General features: G+C 51.2%; 7 protein-coding genes and 1 non-coding gene across 9 annotated transcripts in view; 6 read left to right on the forward strand and 2 right to left on the reverse strand.

Moving 5' to 3' along the window:
• The window catches only part of LOC6599880 (retinin), a 93327-nt gene that overhangs the window by 1433 nt on the left and 72491 nt on the right, over positions 1 to 19403 (forward strand). The window contains exon 2 of the mRNA XM_026991654.1: positions 1378 to 1412. The gene's annotated coding sequence lies outside the window, so the exon portion shown is untranslated. The remainder of the gene's footprint in view (positions 1 to 1377; positions 1413 to 19403) is intronic.
• Positions 8398 to 10804, reverse strand: LOC6599794 (U3 small nucleolar RNA-associated protein 4 homolog). The gene is made up of 3 exons (XM_002024928.2): positions 10600 to 10804; positions 8684 to 10538; positions 8398 to 8588 (listed from the first exon to the last, which is right to left on the reverse strand). Exons 1-3 carry the CDS (start codon positions 10734 to 10736, stop codon positions 8469 to 8471), a joined length of 2112 nt encoding a protein of 703 aa, XP_002024964.2. The 5' UTR covers positions 10737 to 10804; the 3' UTR covers positions 8398 to 8468.
• On the forward strand, positions 11024 to 12852 carry LOC6599793 (protein disulfide-isomerase TMX3). Of its 2 annotated transcripts, none has more exons than XM_002024927.2 (3): positions 11024 to 11222; positions 11281 to 12155; positions 12222 to 12852. In XM_002024927.2, the coding sequence occupies exons 1-3, from the start codon at positions 11174 to 11176 to the stop codon at positions 12609 to 12611; spliced, it is 1314 nt and encodes a 437-aa protein (XP_002024963.1). In that variant the 5' UTR covers positions 11024 to 11173; the 3' UTR covers positions 12612 to 12852. The 2 variants fall into 2 exon arrangements, with proteins under 2 accessions (XP_002024963.1, XP_026847449.1); XM_026991648.1 differs by having other exon boundaries at positions 11024 to 11219.
• Positions 12797 to 13667, reverse strand: LOC6599792 (programmed cell death protein 5). The gene is made up of 3 exons (XM_002024926.2): positions 13581 to 13667; positions 13191 to 13311; positions 12797 to 13131 (listed from the first exon to the last, which is right to left on the reverse strand). The coding sequence occupies exons 1-3, from the start codon at positions 13641 to 13643 to the stop codon at positions 12908 to 12910; spliced, it is 408 nt and encodes a 135-aa protein (XP_002024962.1). The 5' UTR covers positions 13644 to 13667; the 3' UTR covers positions 12797 to 12907.
• Positions 13805 to 14437, forward strand: LOC6599791 (mediator of RNA polymerase II transcription subunit 10). Its single transcript, XM_002024925.2, has 2 exons — positions 13805 to 13997; positions 14068 to 14437. Exons 1-2 carry the CDS (start codon positions 13876 to 13878, stop codon positions 14345 to 14347), a joined length of 402 nt encoding a protein of 133 aa, XP_002024961.1. The 5' UTR covers positions 13805 to 13875; the 3' UTR covers positions 14348 to 14437.
• Trnai-uau lies at positions 14596 to 14693 on the forward strand. The gene is made up of 2 exons: positions 14596 to 14633; positions 14658 to 14693. It is a non-coding gene; the product is annotated as a tRNA-Ile (tRNA).
• Positions 14999 to 16062, forward strand: LOC6599707 (iron-sulfur cluster co-chaperone protein HscB, mitochondrial). The gene is made up of 3 exons (XM_002024924.2): positions 14999 to 15235; positions 15317 to 15429; positions 15501 to 16062. Exons 1-3 carry the CDS (start codon positions 15014 to 15016, stop codon positions 15889 to 15891), a joined length of 726 nt encoding a protein of 241 aa, XP_002024960.1. The 5' UTR covers positions 14999 to 15013; the 3' UTR covers positions 15892 to 16062.
• LOC6599706 (gamma-glutamyl hydrolase) lies at positions 16155 to 18299 on the forward strand. Its single transcript, XM_026991649.1, has 4 exons — positions 16155 to 16782; positions 16984 to 17034; positions 17122 to 17351; positions 17436 to 18299. The coding sequence occupies exons 1-4, from the start codon at positions 16562 to 16564 to the stop codon at positions 18068 to 18070; spliced, it is 1137 nt and encodes a 378-aa protein (XP_026847450.1). The 5' UTR covers positions 16155 to 16561; the 3' UTR covers positions 18071 to 18299.

Genomic DNA, 19403 nt, shown 5'->3' on the forward strand with positions numbered 1-19403 from the left:
GCCGCGTGTCTCTCCGTCTCGCCATCCGTCCGCTGGCCGTCCCGCCGTCTACGCTCATTATTTTGCTATCACTGAGAGAAAGCGAGAGAGAAAGCGAGAGAGAAAGAGAGAGAGGGAGCACAACAACAACGTTTAGTCCAAAAATATCACCAAAAGAGGGAACAACAACAGCGGCAGCGGCGGCAGTGGCAGCATAATTTGTACGATATTCAAATAGAGAATAAGAATGTTGCAGAATTGTTGCAGAATCAAGCGATGGCAGGGGGGGCAGGGGGGTTGGGGGAGGGGCAGCAGAGGAAAAGAAAGGAAAGCGCGAGAGCGGGAGAGAGGCACCACGAAAATATGAATATTTTTAGAGCTTGGCAAAGTCGAATGGGAAATACTCTTCTATGTTTCGAGATTAATGGAATTTTCAGGCGGGACTTTTGTTTGTTTTGAATATATAATAATATACATATATAATGTAAATATAGTATATTTATATGTTCGTTGTACTAGCCGAATATTCGATTAAGAATAATATCACTAGCTTGGAACTGATCTCCGACTTTGAGATCTTTTTTTAAGAATAAACTAAAATTGTTTAGCAAACACGGTTTGGGTTTTTCCAACAATTTCATTCGTAAAAAGAAGTCCTGGCAAATACGGAAAAATATAACGAAACTGTACCCAAATCTGCCCAGGCGAAATTTTTCACTCCCCATTGGAAAGGTCCGGGACAGCCGAGACCTAGAGCCGAGACTTAAAAGCTAATACACACCGATTTCTATAGTATACTTTTGTCCGGATATTATTAACCAATTGGCAACTTTTAAAATAAGCAAAAGACTGCGTTTTTTTTTTATCGAATTTCTTGTTTGTTTTCCTTCAAGATTTTCCCCTATAAGAAAGATGATTCTCAATCAAAGTTTTTCCTCAAAGTCTTTCTAAAAAGCCCACCAAATTGTTTGTTAAGCAGATATGAAGTGATTTATGGGAAAATGTGAGGTGATTATATATAAAAAAGCATATGGTACGATCGGTAGTTAATGCAGTTTAAAAAGAAAGCCAATAGAGATCTCTATGACCGACATGGATGCTCTTTTAGAACTAGTAAATCCCTTTGAAATATTCTCTTCCGTTTCGCAGGATTTTTGCGTTTTACCAAAGATTTAGCCAAAGTCGACGCCGAGCTAAAACTCGAGGAACCCCCCATATTTAGAGAGCTAACAAAATGCTCTCGAATCGCAACAAAAAACCTAGGGAAAATGTTCGGTTTCTGTCTTTTTTGGGACAGGCCCATAAACGAGTGTCTATCGACAAAGAAATTGTTTAATTATTTATTACTTATTGAAATACAACACAAATAAATGTCATTATTTTGTATCTAAATTTCAGATTTTCCTGCTGGAAGGTCGTCGGTGGATCTAAGGGTATGTGTCCCTTGGGATCTTTCTATATGAAATAATTTTATATACATTAAATTATATTAAAACGAGGGGGAACGTTGTGAGTTGCTGCGGACACCGCAACTCTACAGTTATACCCGATACTAAGTCAGTATGGCTCTCCTCCGGCAGACGCCGCTAATATTAAGCGACACCACAAAGAGTGCGTGCGAGAGAGACAGAAAATCAGTCTGAGCGTGACGTCGGGCGCTGCGTAGCCAATGCCAATGCCAATGCCCCAGATTTTCGTCCTTTGCGGGGGCGGAAGGGGGTGTGGCGAAATTTGGACAGGAAACGGTCAAGGTCCGATATCACAGCAGTGTGGATACCAAATTTGGTTGCTCTAGCTCTTATGGGTTCTGAGATCCTTGAACTCATATTTTGCAATTGGCAAAACCGACCATGAAACCTGTGTGTTAGAGTGAGACAGAGCGAGAAAGAGTGAAATTGTTTTCGTGATTCTGGCTGTAATAATTATACGATCTGGTTCAGATTTTGCACTCTGTAAAATATAGTCATCTTCTACGATTCTGCGTTTTTAGTTTTCTCGTATCGTCGAAATTGTGGATGCCACAGATTTTCGCCCTTTGTGGGGGCGGAAGTGGGCGGGGCAAAGTTTTGAAATATTTTTGTAGGAGTGACATATCACAGAAGTCTGGATCCAAAACATCGTTGCTCTAGCTCTTATAGTCTTTGAGCACTAGGCGCTGAAGGGGACGGACAGACGGACAAACGGACGGACGGACAGAGGGACAGACGGACAGACAGACATGGCTCAATCGACTCGGCTATTGATGCTGATCATTTTCACCACAAATCTAATATACCCCAATACTCATTTTGAGTATCGGGTATAAAAAGCAAAGATATTTGATTGAAAATGATTGTGGCCAGGTTTCCAAAAATCGTTCCAATATCTTCTCGAATCTGGAGGGATCCTTAAGGAATCTATGGTGATCTATCTCTATGTATCTATGCTCCAATGGATCGAGACAGGCTGAAAGACAATCAAAAGAGTGGGATCCCTAAGTGGAGGAAAGGGTAGACAGAGACAGAGAGCGGTAGAGCGGTAGAGAGAGAGAGAGAGGCAGGCTGGCAGGAGGAAGGTCTCTTCTTTATGGTCGTGTCTGGGGTCGCCACTGGGAGGGAGTGTGGGGCTCTTCTAGGGGGCTATTTTGAGACCCCCCGACTGACGACTGACGACTGACTCACCCTCAACCGATCCTCTGCCCCACGAATCTCGAAAAACAATGAGGCTGTGGCTGTGGCAGGCAGCGGAATCTTGCCACACAAAAGTAGCGCCTGCCCAAAAAAACACAAAATTTTGCAATGTGAAAATTGCATGAATTAGAAAACAACACAAAAACGTGGTGGGGTGGAGGGAAGCGATGGAGGGGGGGAGGAGGAGCTGCAGCTTCCAGGCAGGCAGAAAAATCCACTCAGACGAAAGTCCTTAGACTTTGCATTTCGGCAAATATAATGCCACACAAGGAGCATGGAGCATGGAGCATGGAGCAGGGAGAGTGTGGAGCGGGGAAGGAGTGTGGCTGTGGGAAAATCAGGAAGTTGCCACTGCAAGACGTGGCAGTAACAGTGGCAGTGGCAGTGGCAGTGGCAGGAAGAAGCACGGAGGCAGACGAGGACGACGCCGGCGCTGGATGGCCAAGAACAATGCGGGGACACAAAAAATAAAACACCAGAGGAGAAAACTAAGCAAAAGTTGATGCTGATGATGATGGAGATGGCGATGGAGATGGCGATGGCGATGGAGGCTCCAACATCCAACATCCAGCAACAACAATAATACATAATTACAATAAAGAACTGCAGCTTGTGGCACAGCAGCGGCGGCAGCCACACTCTCGCCTGCAGGAGAATGCAATCAGCGCGCGACCGAAACTAAAGGACCAGAAACGGAGCAGAAGCGGAGCAGAAACGGAGCAGAAGGATCCCTGGATCAGTGCACATTGGCAGTAATTTGTTGCTGCTGCCATTGTTGCCGGCATGTGTGGCAGGTGTGGCATGTGTGGCATATTTCCTAGCAGCTCTGGCAATTATAATTGAATGCCATTCCAAACCAATTTCTCAAGACACTGTGCATCGGTGCGTATACGTAATGTGGGAATAGAGGGGGGAGGGGGTGGTGGCTCTCCTGCTGCTGCTCCTGCGGCTCCTGCTGCTCCAATTGATGCAGAAGATTGAGAATTAATTTCATATTTTCGCACAAAATGAAAGCCACGAAGAATCCTCGTGAGGGCAGAGCTTCAGCCTTAAGGTGTGTCTGTTGCATGCCTCCAATGTCTGGCCCAAATCTGACCCTGACTTTGGCACTGCTCCCAACACACACCCCCCCTCCCCCAGCACACACACAATCCCCACCACTAAATGGCTCTTCCGCCCGAAATCAAACACTGCCACTGGCCACTGGCCACAGGAGGAGGTTGTACATCATTAGAGCCGATGCCTGGCGCCAGTTGACCAGACAGAGGCTTCCTCTATGCCCCCCCCCTCTCTTGTGCCCCGCGCTGTGGCAGTTGCATCCGTTGGCTGGCTGGCTGGTTGGTTGCATGCAGCAGCCTCTGCAGCAGTCACGTCATATTGATTGAAATTTAAAATGCAAATCACTTAAAGCGTTCAATTTAATCAAATTATTACAACAACAGCAGCAGAGGGGGGGGGGGGGGGGGGGGGGGGGGGGAACGACAACAAGTGGGCAGCCCAGAACTACAAAAGAAAGCAACAACAGGCGCGGGGAGGAGGAGTGGAGGAGACACAAGTCATTTTCCACATTTTCTGTTTGAGGGAGGAGGGGGAGGCGCCGCCTCCTTCGTTGGGGCAGGAAATTGTGGCAGCCACATGAGAACGTGTCTATTAAAGCGCTCGAGAGCTCTTCTGGACTTCTCTGGACACAGACACTCTTCCACAGAGCAGGAGAGGGCGAGCGGGAGGGAGCGAGCGGGGGGTAGACCGGCAGAGAGCCAGAGAGTAAACACATGGCCGCATGGACATCAACAACAATGTTGCCAATCCAATGCTAATGTCGTCCATGCCACAAGCCCCCCCCCCCCACCCGTCTCCCGTATCGCCTCTTCCTGTGGCACGGTTACGTTTCTGTTGGCTTAATTAAATTGTGGCTGCAGCTTGCGAAGCGTACAGCAAGGGGCAGCCAGAGGCAGGGGGCACTTTGCTGCCCCCCCCCCAGGAGTACCTGATCTTGGCTGAAATATCAGGGATATCCATGGCAGATACAGATACAGATGTATCTGTATGCCCCTCTTTGGGTATTGCTTTTTCCAGGGCATCCCCTAGTCGAGACCCGCTGCTCTGCCACATTCTGTGGCTCGTTTGGGCGCTCATTAGGAGTTCTGCAGACCACAGCAGCAGCAAAAAGTCGACTAACATCATCATCAGACATGAGCCATGAGCCATGAGCCATTATGACGATGGTCGCATTATGCATAAATCAAGGCAGCACCAGAAAGAGCGAGAGAGAGCGAGGGAGAGCGAGGGAGAGCCCAACAGTAGACAAAAGCCAGGCAGCAGTCCAGCTGCCAATTAACATTTAACGAGGGGGAATCACAGCGAACGATCACAGAGAGGGGGGGCTGTGTGCCACAAGGGGAGGGGGAGGGGGCACAGATAACAGTTACAGTTAACAGTTAGCGGAGGAGCAAAAAGGAGCAGCCAAGGTGGCTCGATGGGTGCCAAACGATCCATAAATACCGATTTCTTTAAGCGAGAAATCTTCATCGCAGAACTGCTCTCTCTTCTCTCCTCCGTGTGCCACTCGCTCTGCTGCATTGTGGCGCCCCAAAAAGCATGCAACACGAATCGAAGCAGGGGCAAGGAAACACTGGGAAATGCTCGTAAATTCTGTTGTTGGCTGACAAGTTGACTCCTCCTTCTGGAGTAGGGGATTCCAGTGATTCGGGGGATGGAGTCCTGGAGTCCTGCAGGAGCAGGGGGGACGGGCGACGGCAGCCAGGAAGAGCATCGTCGAGCATATCAAATTGGAGACACATCCACTTCCCCCTTCGACCCCCCCCCGCCATACCGCGTCGCTCTATGCTCTCCCTGAATCCCTATTTATGGAGCATTTGTCCTCCGCGAAGGACACACAGGATACAATGAACGAACGAACGAACGCTTCTGGTTTTTGCTTGGGTGTCGATGGGGGAGAGGGCATCTGCCCATAAACTGTATTCCAGATGAATCCTTAAGCCTTGAAGCCACTCTCAAGTGGTCATCCCTGGGGTCCCTGCCGCCGTCGCTTATCCTTTGACCTTTCGCCGGGAGTCATTACCTGCACAGCTGCACTTTCATTTGATATTGTTTCTCCCCGCTTCGCCCCGTTTCTCCGTTGCCTTCGAGGAGCCAAGAGTTTTTCCTTTCGACCAATTAAGTGCCTGGCTTTTGGCTTTCCTTCGTTGATGCCTCCTTCTCCTTTCTCCTGCTGCTCCTTTCTCCTGCTGCTCCTGCTGCTCCTGCTGCTGTTGTTGCTTTTGTTGTGGGGCATTAAATTCAATCAAGTTTCGAGTTGAGCCAAAAAGTTACGGGGGGGGGGGGGGGGGGGGGGGGGGGGGGCGGGGCAGGCTGCCTGCTTCTGCCTCCTGCCTCCTGCTCCGACAGAAAGACAGACAGGACACACGTTTGTCCTTACATTGTCCTCTGGACTCTGTGGCTGCCACTGCCACTGGCACTGTTGCTGTTGCATCCGTCTAGACGTTGAGTTGGTTGTACTCTCATGCCCCCGTGCCACCCCTGCCACCCCTGCCAACCGCTCGATGCACTGCCATGACAACCGCATGCGATTTATGCTGATGCCTTCCCCCCACTCCGCCCCACTCTGTCCCCATTGGGTGGCAGGATGTGGCGTTAATTTTATTAAATGCAAATTAAGCTTTATCCCGTTTTCCATTCAGTTTCCATTCCATTCATTAGCGACCGCAATCCGCCCATCCTGGAGACGGTGGAGCCTTCATGGGTTGATTAGCACCTCCGACAAGGTGCGGGGGCCGTCCTCCCGCCTGGGCGCAGAGGGCGACGCATTTCCCGCATTCTTGCAGACATTTTCTTGGCTAATTTGCAAACCAATTAAATGTCAATTTCGAGGCATTGTTCCCTTTAACCCAGGACTATGCTACACCCAGGACTGTGGTGGGGGGTTGTGCAACGTTTTTATTTCTTGCCACCGGCCAAAGTTTTGCGCCCATTGCCTGCCGCCTGTCTAGACTTCTTTCGGAGTTGCCTCCGACTCTCGGACTCCGGACTACGGACTACGGACTCCGGACTCCGGACTCCAAGTTCTTCCTTCTCTGAGCTCCGGCTCGTGCTGCAGCTGCAGCTGGGGGACTAGCGACGTGCAACGTGCGACGTGCGACTGACTTTTCGTTGCGTAGTTTGCAAGAAGTTTTCCGCCCTCCGTCGTCCGCCCTCTGCCGTCTGCCCCTCTGTTTTCTTGAGCGCCTTTCAACGGCTAAGTGAGTTTTAATTCCAACAAAAGCAAGGGACACCCAGCCCTCGGTGGGGCAGGGGCAGGGGCAGAGGCAGGGGCACGGCATACGCTGCGTATGCATTATATTCCATGAATGTCCCAAAACCGATTCTCGCTCTTTCATTATTCATGTCTATTCGCTTGCCACTTGCCACTTGCCGCCTGCCACTCGCTCTGGTGTCGCCTCTACTGCTGTGGCTGTTGCTGCAACCGCAGTCATGCCGTCACTCGGTTACGGCTGAGGTGGGCTTTGAGTGGAGGTGGCGGGCGGCGCTTGGAGGGGGAGCGGGAGGGGGTCATGGGGTTCTTTCTGCCCAAAAAAAACAAAACAAAAATGTTATGTAAAATAGTGGAAAAACCCAAAAAAAGAGTAAAGAAGAGAAGAGTGCACATTGGAATGCACAAACAAAAAAAAAACAAGAAATAAAGAAGGAAAATGCGGAAAACTCTCGAGAGCAAGTCGGGCCGGGGAATACCCTTACGGAGAGCGTGAAAATGCTGACGATTCGACGATGAAGGGAGATGTTTGCAAGGGATTGCAAGGGAGGGAAGGGAAGGGAAGGGAAGGGAAGGGAAGGGAAGGGATATCCTCGCTTGAGGATCATCAAAGCAGATTTCAGAGATCTATTCGAAGGTTCAACTAGGGCTAAATTTTGACTAGAGATCTAGTCTCTTCTATCCATCTATCTATCTATCTACCTATCTATCTATCTATCTATCTATCTATCTATCTATCTATCTATCTATCTGTCCATCTATCCATCTCCTTCTCGTCTCTGCTTTTCCCCTGGCAGAATGGATGTTGACAACGACGATCGAATAGTTTTCATGGCCTGAAAGCCTTTCGAATTTGCCTGCAGGATACTGCCACCCACTCTGCCGCACACCCACCCACCCACACAGCAGCAGCAGCTGGGGAGCAGCAGACGTCGGCCAGGCGGCCAGGCGGCCAGGCAATGAGTTTTTGAGCTAAAAGTTGAATTGTGCATCGACATTCCCTGCGGCCCCCTGCTGTCCCTGCCTCGGTCTGTGCTCTGTTCGGCCGTGCCACCGTGCCGCCGTGTGCGTGTGTGTTTTTGCGACTGTGGACTGTCTGTGTGCCCGTGTCTGTGTGTGTGTGGTATGCATTTGTCTAGACACTGGCTAGACAGTGTAAAACCAACCAAAAAATAACAGCAACGGCAACGGCAGTGGCAGCAGCAGCAGCGGCAGCGGCGGCAGCAACAATTACAGTAAATGCCGGCGACACAAAACGAAACGAAACGAAATGTTGCACAATCCACGTAGAGAACAAAGCCCCTGCACAGCTCCTGCCCCTGCCCCTACCCCTGGCCCCACTATCCAAGGGGAGGCAGGAGCCGGAGCAGGAGCCGACACCTCAAAAGACACAGACAAATTTTTGGCAATACTTTTGACAAATTTCCCTGCGAAGGCGAAGGCGAATGCGAAGGCGAAGGCAGCCGGGAAGCATTGTTTTGTGTTCTTTTGATTTTATTTGGTAACTAAGTGGAAACTAGTGGCCTCCTCGGAGCCCCTCTGTCCATCCTCTAGGAGGCTCCAAACCTCTTTCGCTGGAACGGCGGTGGGAGCGATGCCAGCAGATTGCTTGTCGAAATGCTGACGTTGACGAGTTCGTTAGGACTCAGACGGAAGACATGCACCAGGTGCTGCAAGAACCAGAGAGGAAGGAAAAACAATTGTCAGTGGATGGGGGAATCCTTCGGGGGGAGTACGGGGACGGCACGAGCCGTCAGGTACGTACCTGTCGCGGCAGCTGTGTCTTGAGGCGCATTCCATTCGGATTGGCTGCCATGAGGCTGCGGCTCTCCTGGCTGTACTTCTTGGACTTTGTGTTGACGACATAATCCTCGGTGGCGAGGCGCTTGTTCCGCTCCAGCACGTACAGATACTCCTCCGTGTGGACGAGGAAGATGTTGGGGTTCTTCGGATCCAGGATGATGCCGCGGATGCAGAAGTGCTTGGTGCCTGGAATCAGGTACTCCACTGTCTCGCAGGTGAAGGCACGCTTCACCAGATCGTACTCCACCAGCCGCCCGTCGGCGTAGGCCACCACCAGGCGGGGCCGACCCTCGTGCATGGCCAGGGCGGTGGTGCCGGCCCGATGACGGGGCAGGTTCACCAAATGCTTGTGTTTGCCGGCGGGCTGCAGCCTCCAGACGCCGATCAGGTGGTCGGTGGAGGCCGCCACCAGGTACTCGCCGTCCGGGGAGACCACCAGGTGGCTGACGCTCCTTTTCAAGTGGGCGCCGAGGTCTAGGCTGGAGCGGAACAGGACGCGATCCTCCTCCAGGTCGAAGAAGTTGACGCGATTGGCCTTGGGATCGAGGAGCAAGAGTTGTTGCTGCTTCGTGAAGAGGATGTGGCTCGCGGGGGTCAGCTCTTGGGGCAGATCCTCTGCCGGGCGTCGCTCCACCTGCAGGGGAGCCTGCGTCAAGCGGCTCAGCCGGACATCCGTCAGAGTGGAGTAGCAGATCCAGGCGGCGTCTGGCGACAGTGCAGCGGCCTGGATGAAGCTCTTCTCACGGACATTCAGCTGCAGGAGCTTCTGTGGCGGCTTCGCCAGCACCAGATCCTCCGTGTGGCCCACAGGCAGGTCCCAGCGCTCCTCATCCTCGTCCTCTTCCTCCTGGCGGGCCGCGACGGTGCCCAGTCGCCACAGGTCCAGGCTGTGGGGGTAGCGGAGCAGCAGGAGCTTCGCATCGATGGCCACCGAGGCCGCGGAGCCCTGCAGGAAGGGGGCGTGCTGCGACAGCTGTGGCAACGAGCTCCGCTCGCTGGACGTGATGGTGAGGATGCCATCCAGGCCGCCGGACACAATCAGGGGATCAATCATTGCCAGCGACTTGACGTAGTGCTTGTGCGCGTCTCGCTGCACGAACTTTATCCAGCGCTCGCTCTCGGACTCCTCGCGCCTGATCTTCGTCTTGCTGAAGACCCGGATCAGCGGCGGCTCCATGCCGCTGCACACCAGTCGGTCCTCCTCCTCGTTGAGGGCCAGCGCGAAGACGTTCTTGTCGAGGACGCGTTGCCTGTCGATCTGCGTGGCATTCTCGGCATTCCACACCGTGACAAAGCCCGCCGAGTCGCCCGCCACGATGGTGTTGTCGGCCAGCACCCGGAGGCACCAGACGATCACGTCCTTGGCGGATAGCGTCATCGTGTGCAGCGTGTGGCCTTTGAGGACGCTCCAGATGCGGACGTAGCCCTCGGAGCCGGTGATCAGGTGCTTTCCCGATTTGTCGAACTTGCAGCAGAGCACGCGGCCCTTCTGCTTGTTGAAGATGCTCTTGTAGGTGATCTCGTCGTTCTCGATGCTCATGATGTTGATGTGTCCCTCTTCGGAGCCGACGGCCAGCTCCGTCTCCTGCCCATTGATGTCCATGCTCCAGAGGGCATTGCCCGTGGGTGATTGCTCGTAGCGCTGCCTGAGCCGCAGCACATCCCACTCGATCAGTTTGCCCGTGAGATCCGCGGAGAAGAGGCGTTTGGTGCCAGCCCAGGCCAAGGCCTCCACGGGAGAGCCGGGCAGCAAATGTATCACCCTGTCCAGATATGGGGCATATTCCATGTTCCACAGCTCAATGCAGTCCGTCTCTCTAGGATTAAACGTGGATCAGTGATTGTGGGCAACGGGAAAAGGCTCTATCTGTGATTTACCGACTCAAAGCGAGGCATTTGGACAACTTGTTGTACGCCATTCCCACGATGGCGCGCGGTTTTATCGTGTAGAAGCGTGCGTTGTGCAGCTGCTGCTTGCCACCGCCCTGGGGTGGTTCGTTCAGTATTGCCGTCATTGTTTTCCACGCACAATTGCTGTTGAAATTAGCACACACCAAAAAAAACACAAAGAAATATCAATTTTGATTTCCCCAACGAATCGCACGTGTGTTCTAAGGGGTTGCCAGATCGCTGGATATGCGAGGTAAACAAACCACCGGCAGCGAGAGTGCTGCCACCCGTTCGGAATATACCAGAAATACTGGAAACTGCGCACCCAGGCATGGGGAATATTTTTGATGCTCCCCCAGGCTGGTCACACTTTAGCTGCGGTGGTTGTTTTTCTTATTTCTGCTCGCAAAATAAAATTCCGGCTGAAAATTAACTAATTTAATTAACACCCATGCATATGCACTGTTTCTGTGAGCTGTTGCGAGTATGAAATAGCCGGGGAAACGGACAAACACACACAAAAACCCTGGAACCAGAAGCCAAGCAATCGAAGAACACAAGGATGCTGCTCGTCGGCAACGCAATCTGGAAGTGGAGCCGTCTCTTCGGTGGTAAATAAATAATTCAGATGGAAAACCGAATCCTAATTGATACTCTCTCTGTGTGAAGCCCTGCTACTGCTGCTGGGAGTGCTCAGGACTGCCTCAGGCCTATCCTCGCGGGTCCTGGAGCTGAGCGATCGGTTCATCGATGTCCGTCACGAGGGCCAGTGGCTGGTGATGTTCTATGCCCCGTGGTGCGGCTACTGCAAGAAGACGGAGCCAATATTCGGTCTGGTGGCGCAGGCGCTGCATGCCACCAATGTGCGGGTGGGGAAACTCGATTGCACCAGGTATCCGGCATCTGCGCGCGAGTTCAAGGTGCGCGGCTATCCCACGATAATGTTCATCAAGGGCAACATGGAGTTCACCTACAACGGCGACCGGAGTCGCGACGAACTCGTGGACTATGCCCTGCGCATGTCCGGGCCGCCCGTGCAGCTCGTGACGCGCACAGAGAGCGTGGATATGCTCAAGGGATCGCACACGATCTTCTTCATGTTCGTCGGCCAGCAGGAGGGCGTCGTCTGGGACACGTACTATGCGGCAGCGGAGGGCTACCAGGAGCACGGCTTCTTCTATGCCACCAGCGAGGACATTGCCGCCCAGCACTTTGACTTCGAGAAGCTGCCGGCGGTTATCGTCTACAAGGAGGAGCAGCACCACTTCTATCCGCACGGCCATGTGGCCCACGAGATGGACCCCAACGAGGTGAACGAAACGATCTTCCAGTGGGTCAATGTGGAGCGGTTTACCCTCTTCCCCAAGGTCACGCGCTTCAACATCCACCAGCTGCTGAAGACCCAGAAATACCTGGTCCTGGCCGTCGTCCAGGAGGATAAACTCAGCCAGATCGCCACGCACGAGCTGGAGTTCCGCGACATGGTCGAAGGCGTTATCCGGAAGCACAGGCCGCGGTATCACAACAAATTTCAGTTTGGATGGGTGAGCATGGTCCTTCTGTTGAAAGGAGGGGGCCCTCTCTAGCATTCGTTGCTCCCTTTTTTGCAGATTGGCGAGCCCGCCATCGCCCATTCCATCATCCTGGACCAGCTGCCGACCCCGCATCTGATAGCGATCAATTCGAGCACCCAGCACCACTTCATACCCGACGACGATCCCATGCAGATGACGCCGCAGGCCCTCCACCTCTTCCTCGAGTCCATCAGCAACGAGAGCGCCATCGCGTATGGCGGCGACACCTACTTTGTGCGCTGCAATCGGGCGCTGTTCGAGCTGAAACGTTCGCTGAAGGACATGTGGAAGGGGAATCCCGTGCTGACGACCGTCATCTTTGGCCTGCCGCTGGGCTTCCTCTTGCTGATCATGTACTCCATATTCTGCGGTGATTGCCTCGTCACCGAGGAGGACCAGGACGAGGATCACGAGAAAAAGGAGTAATCCCAATCTAGAGCAATTTTTCTACTGCTTTCATCTTAAGCCAAAGTCTAGTCCTATGTTTAGAGAACTCTTTCCCATCTCATCTCGAAGGATGCGATGCGGAGGATACAGCATACAGATCGATCTCCCATCCGCCTTTAGAGGTGTTTGCATTTGCATTTGCAGATATAGAAACGTGTTCCGTGTGCATCTTGTTTTCGTTTTAAGTTATTAAGAAATAAAAGTATTTAGCAAAGAGAAAGAGACTTAGGCCTACGAGGAGGAGCATCTGCATCTGGATCCGCAACTGCGGTCAATCAGCAGCCGTAATCTTCATCATCGTCGCTGTCTATGGCCGCCCGGCGGCGGTCGTACTTCACTGTGGACTTGCTCTGCGGCATCTGGGCATTGATGCTCTCCAGGATGCTCACGAACTGAGCGTCGTCCAGTTTGCCGCGCACCTGCCCCATCTGGGCCATGCGGATGACCATGTTCTCGAACATCTGGGCCTTTTCTGGCTTGCTCACTTTCAGTGTGTTGACTGCAATCGAGATTTTGAAGCATTCTGAAGCATGGGTGAGATCCGAAATCTGTACTTACGGCGGGCACGTGCCTGCTGGTCGAGCACCTGGGAGAGGATCGAGTGCTTCATCTCCTCCTGGGCACGCATCTGCTCCTGCTGGGCCTGCTGTTTTTCGGCATCGTTGCCACCGCCGCCGCCCTGAAAGGAGTCAAAGGTAAAGGGTCACTGCAGGACAAGAGCTTTAAGGAACAGGTGTGGATGACTCATGGCAGAGAGCGGGACAGAGAATGAGAGAAGATACATATCCAACGGTTGCATCCTCCACTCCGCCCACTGGCAGGCACTTTTTCTTTTTGATTGTTTAATCATTTTCCACAGACTTCTCTTTCTCTCGTCTATTTATGGAATTATTTGTTCAATAATTCGTTGCCGGGTGGTCGGCCGTCTTCAAGGGGCGCTGCACTTACGATTTGCGACTGCATCTGGGACATGCGCTGGGCGCGTAGGGCATCTAAATCGCCATCAGACATTTTTGTTTATATTTAAATATTAACTTTTGTTAGAGAATCGAACAATTTTGTCGGTATTAATAGCATGAAGCACGCAAAAGTGTGACAGCGGGCAGTATCGATATATATGACTACCTATCGATAGATCAACAATCGACTCATAATTGCGTAGTGCAGAAAGGGAAGCACCGCAGAGAAAGAAAATAAAAATTAGAAAAGTGTACAACTAATAGAGTGCATCTCTTGCCTAAATATGTCTGCACCGCTGGAGAACCTGGAGACGCAGCTGGAGATGTTCATTGAGAATGTGCGGCAGATACGCATAATCGTCAGCGACTTCCAGCCGCAGGGTCAGAACGTCCTCAACCAGAAAATGTAAGACATGTCAATGGAAATGAAGCGACACACAATACACTCTACTCTTTCTTTTCTGTGGAACCTGTAGCAACAGCCTGGTCACCGGCCTGCAGGAGATCGACAAACTGCGCAACCAGGTACAGGACGTGTATGTGCCCTTCGAGGTGTTCTTCGACTACATCGACCAGGACAAGAATCCGCAGCTCTACACCAAGGACTGCGTGGAGAAGGCCCTGGCCAAGAACGAGGAGGTCAAGGGCAAGATCGAGAGCCTCAAGAAGTTCAAGTCGAATCTGCTGCTCGAGCTGTACAAGACGTTTCCCAACGAAATGAATAGCTATCGTGCGTACAGAAAGGACTCCATGTGAAGAGTCCCATCCTCTAACCCTAAGCCCTGAAAACCATGTAGTTTTGTAAGCCTAACGTATTTCAATAAATTTTATACATATATACACGAATTTTGTCCAATTTCATTTCCAATTGTTGGTTACTTTGTGTTCTGTTCTTTAAGCCTGTCTTTGGGTCGTGTTTTCCAGTGTCCGTCGCATTGTTGTAACAGGATTCCGGGTGCCGGGTCGGATTTCAAGAACCCCATTTTGCAAAAAAATTTCCGAAGGCTCCTGTGGCGCAATTGGTTAGCGCACGGTACTTATAATCAGTATTCAGTGTCTATGAGCAATGCCGGGGTTGTGAGTTCGAGCCTCACCTGGAGCAAGTTGTATGTGTCGCGTTGGCACTTTTTTTGTCTTTTGCATCTTTCTCTTCTTGTTTTTCTTTTCTTTCGGGTCTTTTCTAAGCACTTTTGCATTTAACGAATATTATTTTAATAATTATAAGTGGCAAAAATTAATTGAATAAAGTTTTTGAATAAAAGCCCTCATCCCAGTATGCTGCGTTGTACAACACTACTCTTACTTTAAGTGTGTGGCCAGACCAATGGAAAATACTCGAACAGCTGACTATTGTTTTTATTTGCACAAACTTGTGTAATACAAAGCTTGTGTTTGCGAGAGCCCTTTTGTTTATGGTTAAGTATGCGTTCTGTGGTTGGTGTTCTGAAAAGTGCATTGATAGCAACAAATTTTGCTGGAAGTGCCAGAGTGGGAGTGCCATATGGTGTAGTAGCTAGGCGGAAATTCGGAGCCGCCGCCTCCACCGCGACTCCGGCTTGCTGGAATTGCGAAAAGAAGTCGGTGCTGAAGCAGCACATGATCTGCTCGGAGTGCGGACACCTGCAGGATGTAGATGCGGCTATAGTGAGTAGATAGCTAGCTATCCATGGATGGCAGACTGACAGACTGGCAGGCTATAAACAGCTTCGTTTCCGATCGTTTTAGAACTACTTTGAGCTGCTGAGCTTTCCCACAAACTTCAACCTGGAGGGGCAGCAACTGACACAGCGTTTCCGCCAGCTGCAGACCCTGGTGCATCCGGACAAGTTCAGCAACAAGTGAGTCCCAATCAGCAGCGATCAGCAACCCAATCAAATTGGCTTTCCTTTCCCTCCCTCTCGCCGAGCAGAACCTCTCGAGAGCAAACCAATTCCGCGGACTGGAGCTCCCTCATAAACAAGGCCTACAAGACACTCGCCATGCCGATAGAGCGCGGACAGTACCTGCTGCAGCTGGAGGGCCAGCAGATGCCGGAGGACAATAGTACGCTCAACAAGGAGTTCCTTATGGCCATGATGGAGCGCAACGAGGAGGTGGAGGAGGCGGAGGACAGCACGGAGCTCGACAAACTCAATGCACAGATTGTCCGGGAACTGGAGGCCCTGGTCCAAAAGCTGGGCATCCAATTCGAGGCCAAGGACCTGGCCAGCGTCAAGGGCACCCTCGTGGAGATGAAGTATCTGCTGAGCATCCAGGCGAGCATCAAGCAGAAGCAACAAAGCCTGTTGGGCGGCAGCTGAAGACTCGATATTCCAGTCTCGGGAGCAATCGATAACCGAAACACACCTCTGCCTGCCGACCAGCTGATTGGAAAAGTGGCCAAAAAACAACCTAAGAAGAAGAAACCAATAAACTAAGCTATAAACAAATATCGGCAAATAAAATTCGCCATGTAATTAGTGACAATGACATATGGTAGTCGATGACTAACTAGTTTTTATCGCATCCGTTAACTGGCATAACTGTTGCTTCAACTGTTGCTGTTGCTGTTGCTGTGAGAGAATGCCCGTTGAGTGTGGCTTAAAGCGCAGGGCTCTCAGAGTCTGAGTTTGTTCTTCCCCCGCATCGAGCGCTGCCTGTACCCGGATCCGAATAGAACGAAACCCTTGCACCCTCGACGACAGTAAACAGTACGAGTACTAGTACGGGTACGGGTTCGGGTACGGGTACGGGTAATGTAATCAATTAATCGCAGCGCTATCTATTGGACTGAAATCAGAAGCGGTAAGAGCGGAGGGTAGGGAGGAGAGGGAAGCCCTCGTGCAGCCCCTGTTGTCGCGTCATCGAGCGATTGTTTACCCACAAATGGGCTGTCTATAAATTTGAGTGTGCTCGCCATAGCATTGGGCAGTTCTTGGTCAACGCTGAAGGCGCTCACACGACACACGACACACGACAGAATAGAATACAATGCGCATTATAATGCATCGACTTGCATTCGGCTGTCTGCTGGTTCTGGGTAGCCTCCTTGTGGCAGCTTCGGCGAACAGTTCCCCTGTGATTGGTGTGCTCACGCAGGAGGTCTACACGGATGGATTGATTTCGCGACATTTCGAGAACAAAACCAGCTACATAGCCGCCTCGTATGTCAAGTATCTGGAGGGTGCTGGTGCCCGAGTGGTGCCCATTTGGTGAGTGGACCACAGACACAGATACTCTCCATTTGAAAAGAGATCTTATCGTGGCGGTGGAAATCCCAGAACCTACGATAAGATTGAGAGGAGACAAACGTGTTTATTTGTAGAACAGAAATACGTTAATATACGCGAAAAGCGAAACGATAAGATTGCCGAAAATGTAATTAATAAACCATTTTCTTGATATCTCGAAAGGATTGGACGTAATCGCAGCTACTACGAAGATCTCATGCACAAGATAAACGGGTGAGTGACTGGCCAAAATGATGATCATGCTTACAATCGAAAAGTATATCAACGAATTCCTCCTCTCCATAAATCATCGATGTCTAGGGTTCTCCTGCCTGGAGGTGCAACGTGGTTCAACCAGAGCAATGGCTACGCCGACGCGGGGGAACATCTCATCCAATTGGCAGTGCAACTGAATGACAATGGCACCTTTATGCCCGTCTGGGGCACTTGTCTGGGCATGGAGCTGCTCGTCTACAAGCTGGCCAATGGCACCGACCATCGCATCAGTTGCCGGGCATCTGGCATGGCCCTGCCCATGGTGTTCAAAGAAGGTACATTCCAATCAATCAACCCTTCTCTGATAAACTGATACGCTCATCGAACAATCGGCATGCTTTGATCCCTCGTCTCGATAGATTACAAGCAGAGTCGTCTGTTCAATGCCAGCAGGGAGGATGTTGTGGCTCTGATGGTCGCGAATAATGTCACCTATCACTACCATCAGTTCTGCTACACAGAGGCGGACTTTGTGCGGGATAAGCTGAACAAGTCGTGGCGCGTGGTATCTCTGAACAACGACCTGGACGGCGTCGAGTTCATCTCCACCATGGAGCATCTGAAGTATCCCTTCTACGGCGTTCAGTTTCATCCGGAGAAGCCGCTCTACGAGTTCGTGCGGTCGAGCATTCCCCACTCGGCCGCGGCGGTGCTGAGTGGGCAGTACCTGGCCGACTTCTTTGTGAACGAGGCCCGCCGGAGCCCCCAGACCTTCGCCAATGAAACGGAGCAGGCGCGGATGCTCATCTACAACTACAAGCCGGAGTATACCTCGATACTGGGCTCCTCGTATGTCCAGCAATATCTGTTCAACAACAAGGAAATGCAACTGGAGGAGGTTGGTTCGGAGGGGGGAGATGATGGGGACGACTCGCCCAGCTACTATCCCGGCAATGCGTACGGAAATGGAAAAGGAGCTGCTGCATTCCTCTCCATCGGCAGTGGCCCCCTCCTCGTTCTTCTGGCAATGGGACTATCTTCAATTGACTTCTGATTTTCCCTTGAAATCAGCTTGCAGGCCATGCAGCAGTGCGTTTTAATTCAGGGAAATTCGCAATCCGAAAGACTGTGCTCCTCTGCGCTCTCTCCTCGCATTCTCCTTCAACGCCATGCCACACCACTAGCCCGATTATTCTGCCCTTGCTTGGAAGTTGCGTCAAGTGGATTTTTTAATTACAACACTTGTGCTCACTCGACTACAGAATGCACTTTGTTAACTGAAATTACAGCTGTTTGATTTGTAGATTGGATAAGGGGGGAGGGCATCACCAGGAATGCGCAGATCTCCGCTCGAAAATGCCAAAGAGGAAGCCGGCTTTAAGATATGTATTATTTCTCTTCTTGCCACCATCCCAGCGATCTTGACAGCGGGATATACAATGTACACACATGCCATAGTATGCTCGATCCCCCTGATTCGTATGGGATCTATAGGGAGAGACTTACTCGCACTTTGACGAGCAAGAGAATGCGAGAGAAATTAGGAAGAGAAGAAAGAACGCGCGATTGCAATGCACTCACAACCCACTCCAACTCACTCGCACCAACAGCTGATCTCGCCGTGCAGTGGGAGAGAGCTGGGAGGAGAGAGCAGAGCAATTGGCAAAAGTAGCCAACGAGAGAGGATGAGTGGTGAGGGGAGAGCCGATTGGGAAGAAGAGCACGAGAGCATGGACTATGAACGGTCTCGCTTGTACCGCTCTCGCATTAATTTTTTCGCCAGGTCCACACGTGCACTCGCTCCGCTTTCCGGGCCGTTAAAACCGTTAAAATATCGTGCAGGTGTGCAGTGCATTGTTTCATTGTTTAAAAATTAAACATTTCCAAAAATAGTTTGTTCATGGAAGGAAAAATGTTTGCAAAATGAAGGCCAGTGGCAGCGGCGGGGCAACGCCACAAAAGGCAGAGTGGCGCAAAAAAAAAACAAAAAATAAGCTAAAAATGCATTATCCATTTGATATGGATATTGTTCGATATATATACGTATAAGCATATTATGACATCACTTTTTGTTTCGTTCGTTCACGGGCAGAGCAGCTAAGCGATCAGCTGCGGCGCTCTCATTCCAAGGTGTCTCTCTTGCAGGGCGAGGCATTCCGAGTGCCTGCCCAAAATACAAGATACAACCTGTGCTCGGCATAATCGGTATTTCTTTGAATGTGTGCGTGTGCCTTTACGTTTTCGGTTCGGATCAGAAAATATGTCGTCGGCGTAGGGCAACAACAAAAATGCAGCAAGGAGCACGCTTATGGGTCCAAAGAGATGAAAGGGTTTGTTTTTGAGGTGAGTTTTTGTTCGCACTCTTTGCATACTGCTTGTTTTTTTCT

Source organism: Drosophila persimilis, unplaced genomic scaffold, assembly GCF_003286085.1.
Source record: "Drosophila persimilis strain 14011-0111.01,24,50 unplaced genomic scaffold, DperRS2 tig00000676-arrow-arrow-pilon, whole genome shotgun sequence".
Taxonomy (NCBI): domain Eukaryota; kingdom Metazoa; phylum Arthropoda; class Insecta; order Diptera; family Drosophilidae; genus Drosophila; species Drosophila persimilis.

Bases quoted from the DNA above. Each gene is read 5' to 3' on its own strand.
- LOC6599794 (XM_002024928.2), bottom strand. From the start codon at position 10,736: ATGACGGCAATACTGAACGAACCACCCCAGGGCGGTGGCAAGCAGCAG. The intron at 10,539-10,599 runs GTAAATCACAGA...GTTTAATCCTAG, and splicing joins AAATGCCTCGCTTTGAGTCG to AGAGACGGACTGCATTGAGC. The intron at 8,589-8,683 runs GTACGTACCTGA...TGGTTCTTGCAG, and splicing joins AGACACAGCTGCCGCGACAG to CACCTGGTGCATGTCTTCCG.
- LOC6599793 (XM_002024927.2), top strand. From the start codon at position 11,174: ATGCTGCTCGTCGGCAACGCAATCTGGAAGTGGAGCCGTCTCTTCGGT. The intron at 11,223-11,280 runs GTAAATAAATAA...CTCTGTGTGAAG, and splicing joins GTGGAGCCGTCTCTTCGGTG to CCCTGCTACTGCTGCTGGGA. The intron at 12,156-12,221 runs GTGAGCATGGTC...CCTTTTTTGCAG, and splicing joins ACAAATTTCAGTTTGGATGG to ATTGGCGAGCCCGCCATCGC.
- LOC6599792 (XM_002024926.2), bottom strand. From the start codon at position 13,643: ATGTCTGATGGCGATTTAGATGCCCTACGCGCCCAGCGCATGTCCCAG. The intron at 13,312-13,580 runs GTAAGTGCAGCG...GACTCCTTTCAG, and splicing joins CCCAGATGCAGTCGCAAATC to GGCGGCGGCGGTGGCAACGA. The intron at 13,132-13,190 runs GTAAGTACAGAT...TCTCGATTGCAG, and splicing joins CCAGCAGGCACGTGCCCGCC to TCAACACACTGAAAGTGAGC.
- LOC6599791 (XM_002024925.2), top strand. From the start codon at position 13,876: ATGTCTGCACCGCTGGAGAACCTGGAGACGCAGCTGGAGATGTTCATT. The intron at 13,998-14,067 runs GTAAGACATGTC...TGGAACCTGTAG, and splicing joins AACGTCCTCAACCAGAAAAT to CAACAGCCTGGTCACCGGCC.
- LOC6599707 (XM_002024924.2), top strand. From the start codon at position 15,014: ATGCGTTCTGTGGTTGGTGTTCTGAAAAGTGCATTGATAGCAACAAAT. The intron at 15,236-15,316 runs GTGAGTAGATAG...CGATCGTTTTAG, and splicing joins AGGATGTAGATGCGGCTATA to AACTACTTTGAGCTGCTGAG. The intron at 15,430-15,500 runs GTGAGTCCCAAT...CTCGCCGAGCAG, and splicing joins CCGGACAAGTTCAGCAACAA to AACCTCTCGAGAGCAAACCA.
- LOC6599706 (XM_026991649.1), top strand. From the start codon at position 16,562: ATGCGCATTATAATGCATCGACTTGCATTCGGCTGTCTGCTGGTTCTG. The intron at 17,035-17,121 runs GTGAGTGACTGG...ATCGATGTCTAG, and splicing joins CTCATGCACAAGATAAACGG to GGTTCTCCTGCCTGGAGGTG. The intron at 17,352-17,435 runs GTACATTCCAAT...TCGTCTCGATAG, and splicing joins GCCCATGGTGTTCAAAGAAG to ATTACAAGCAGAGTCGTCTG.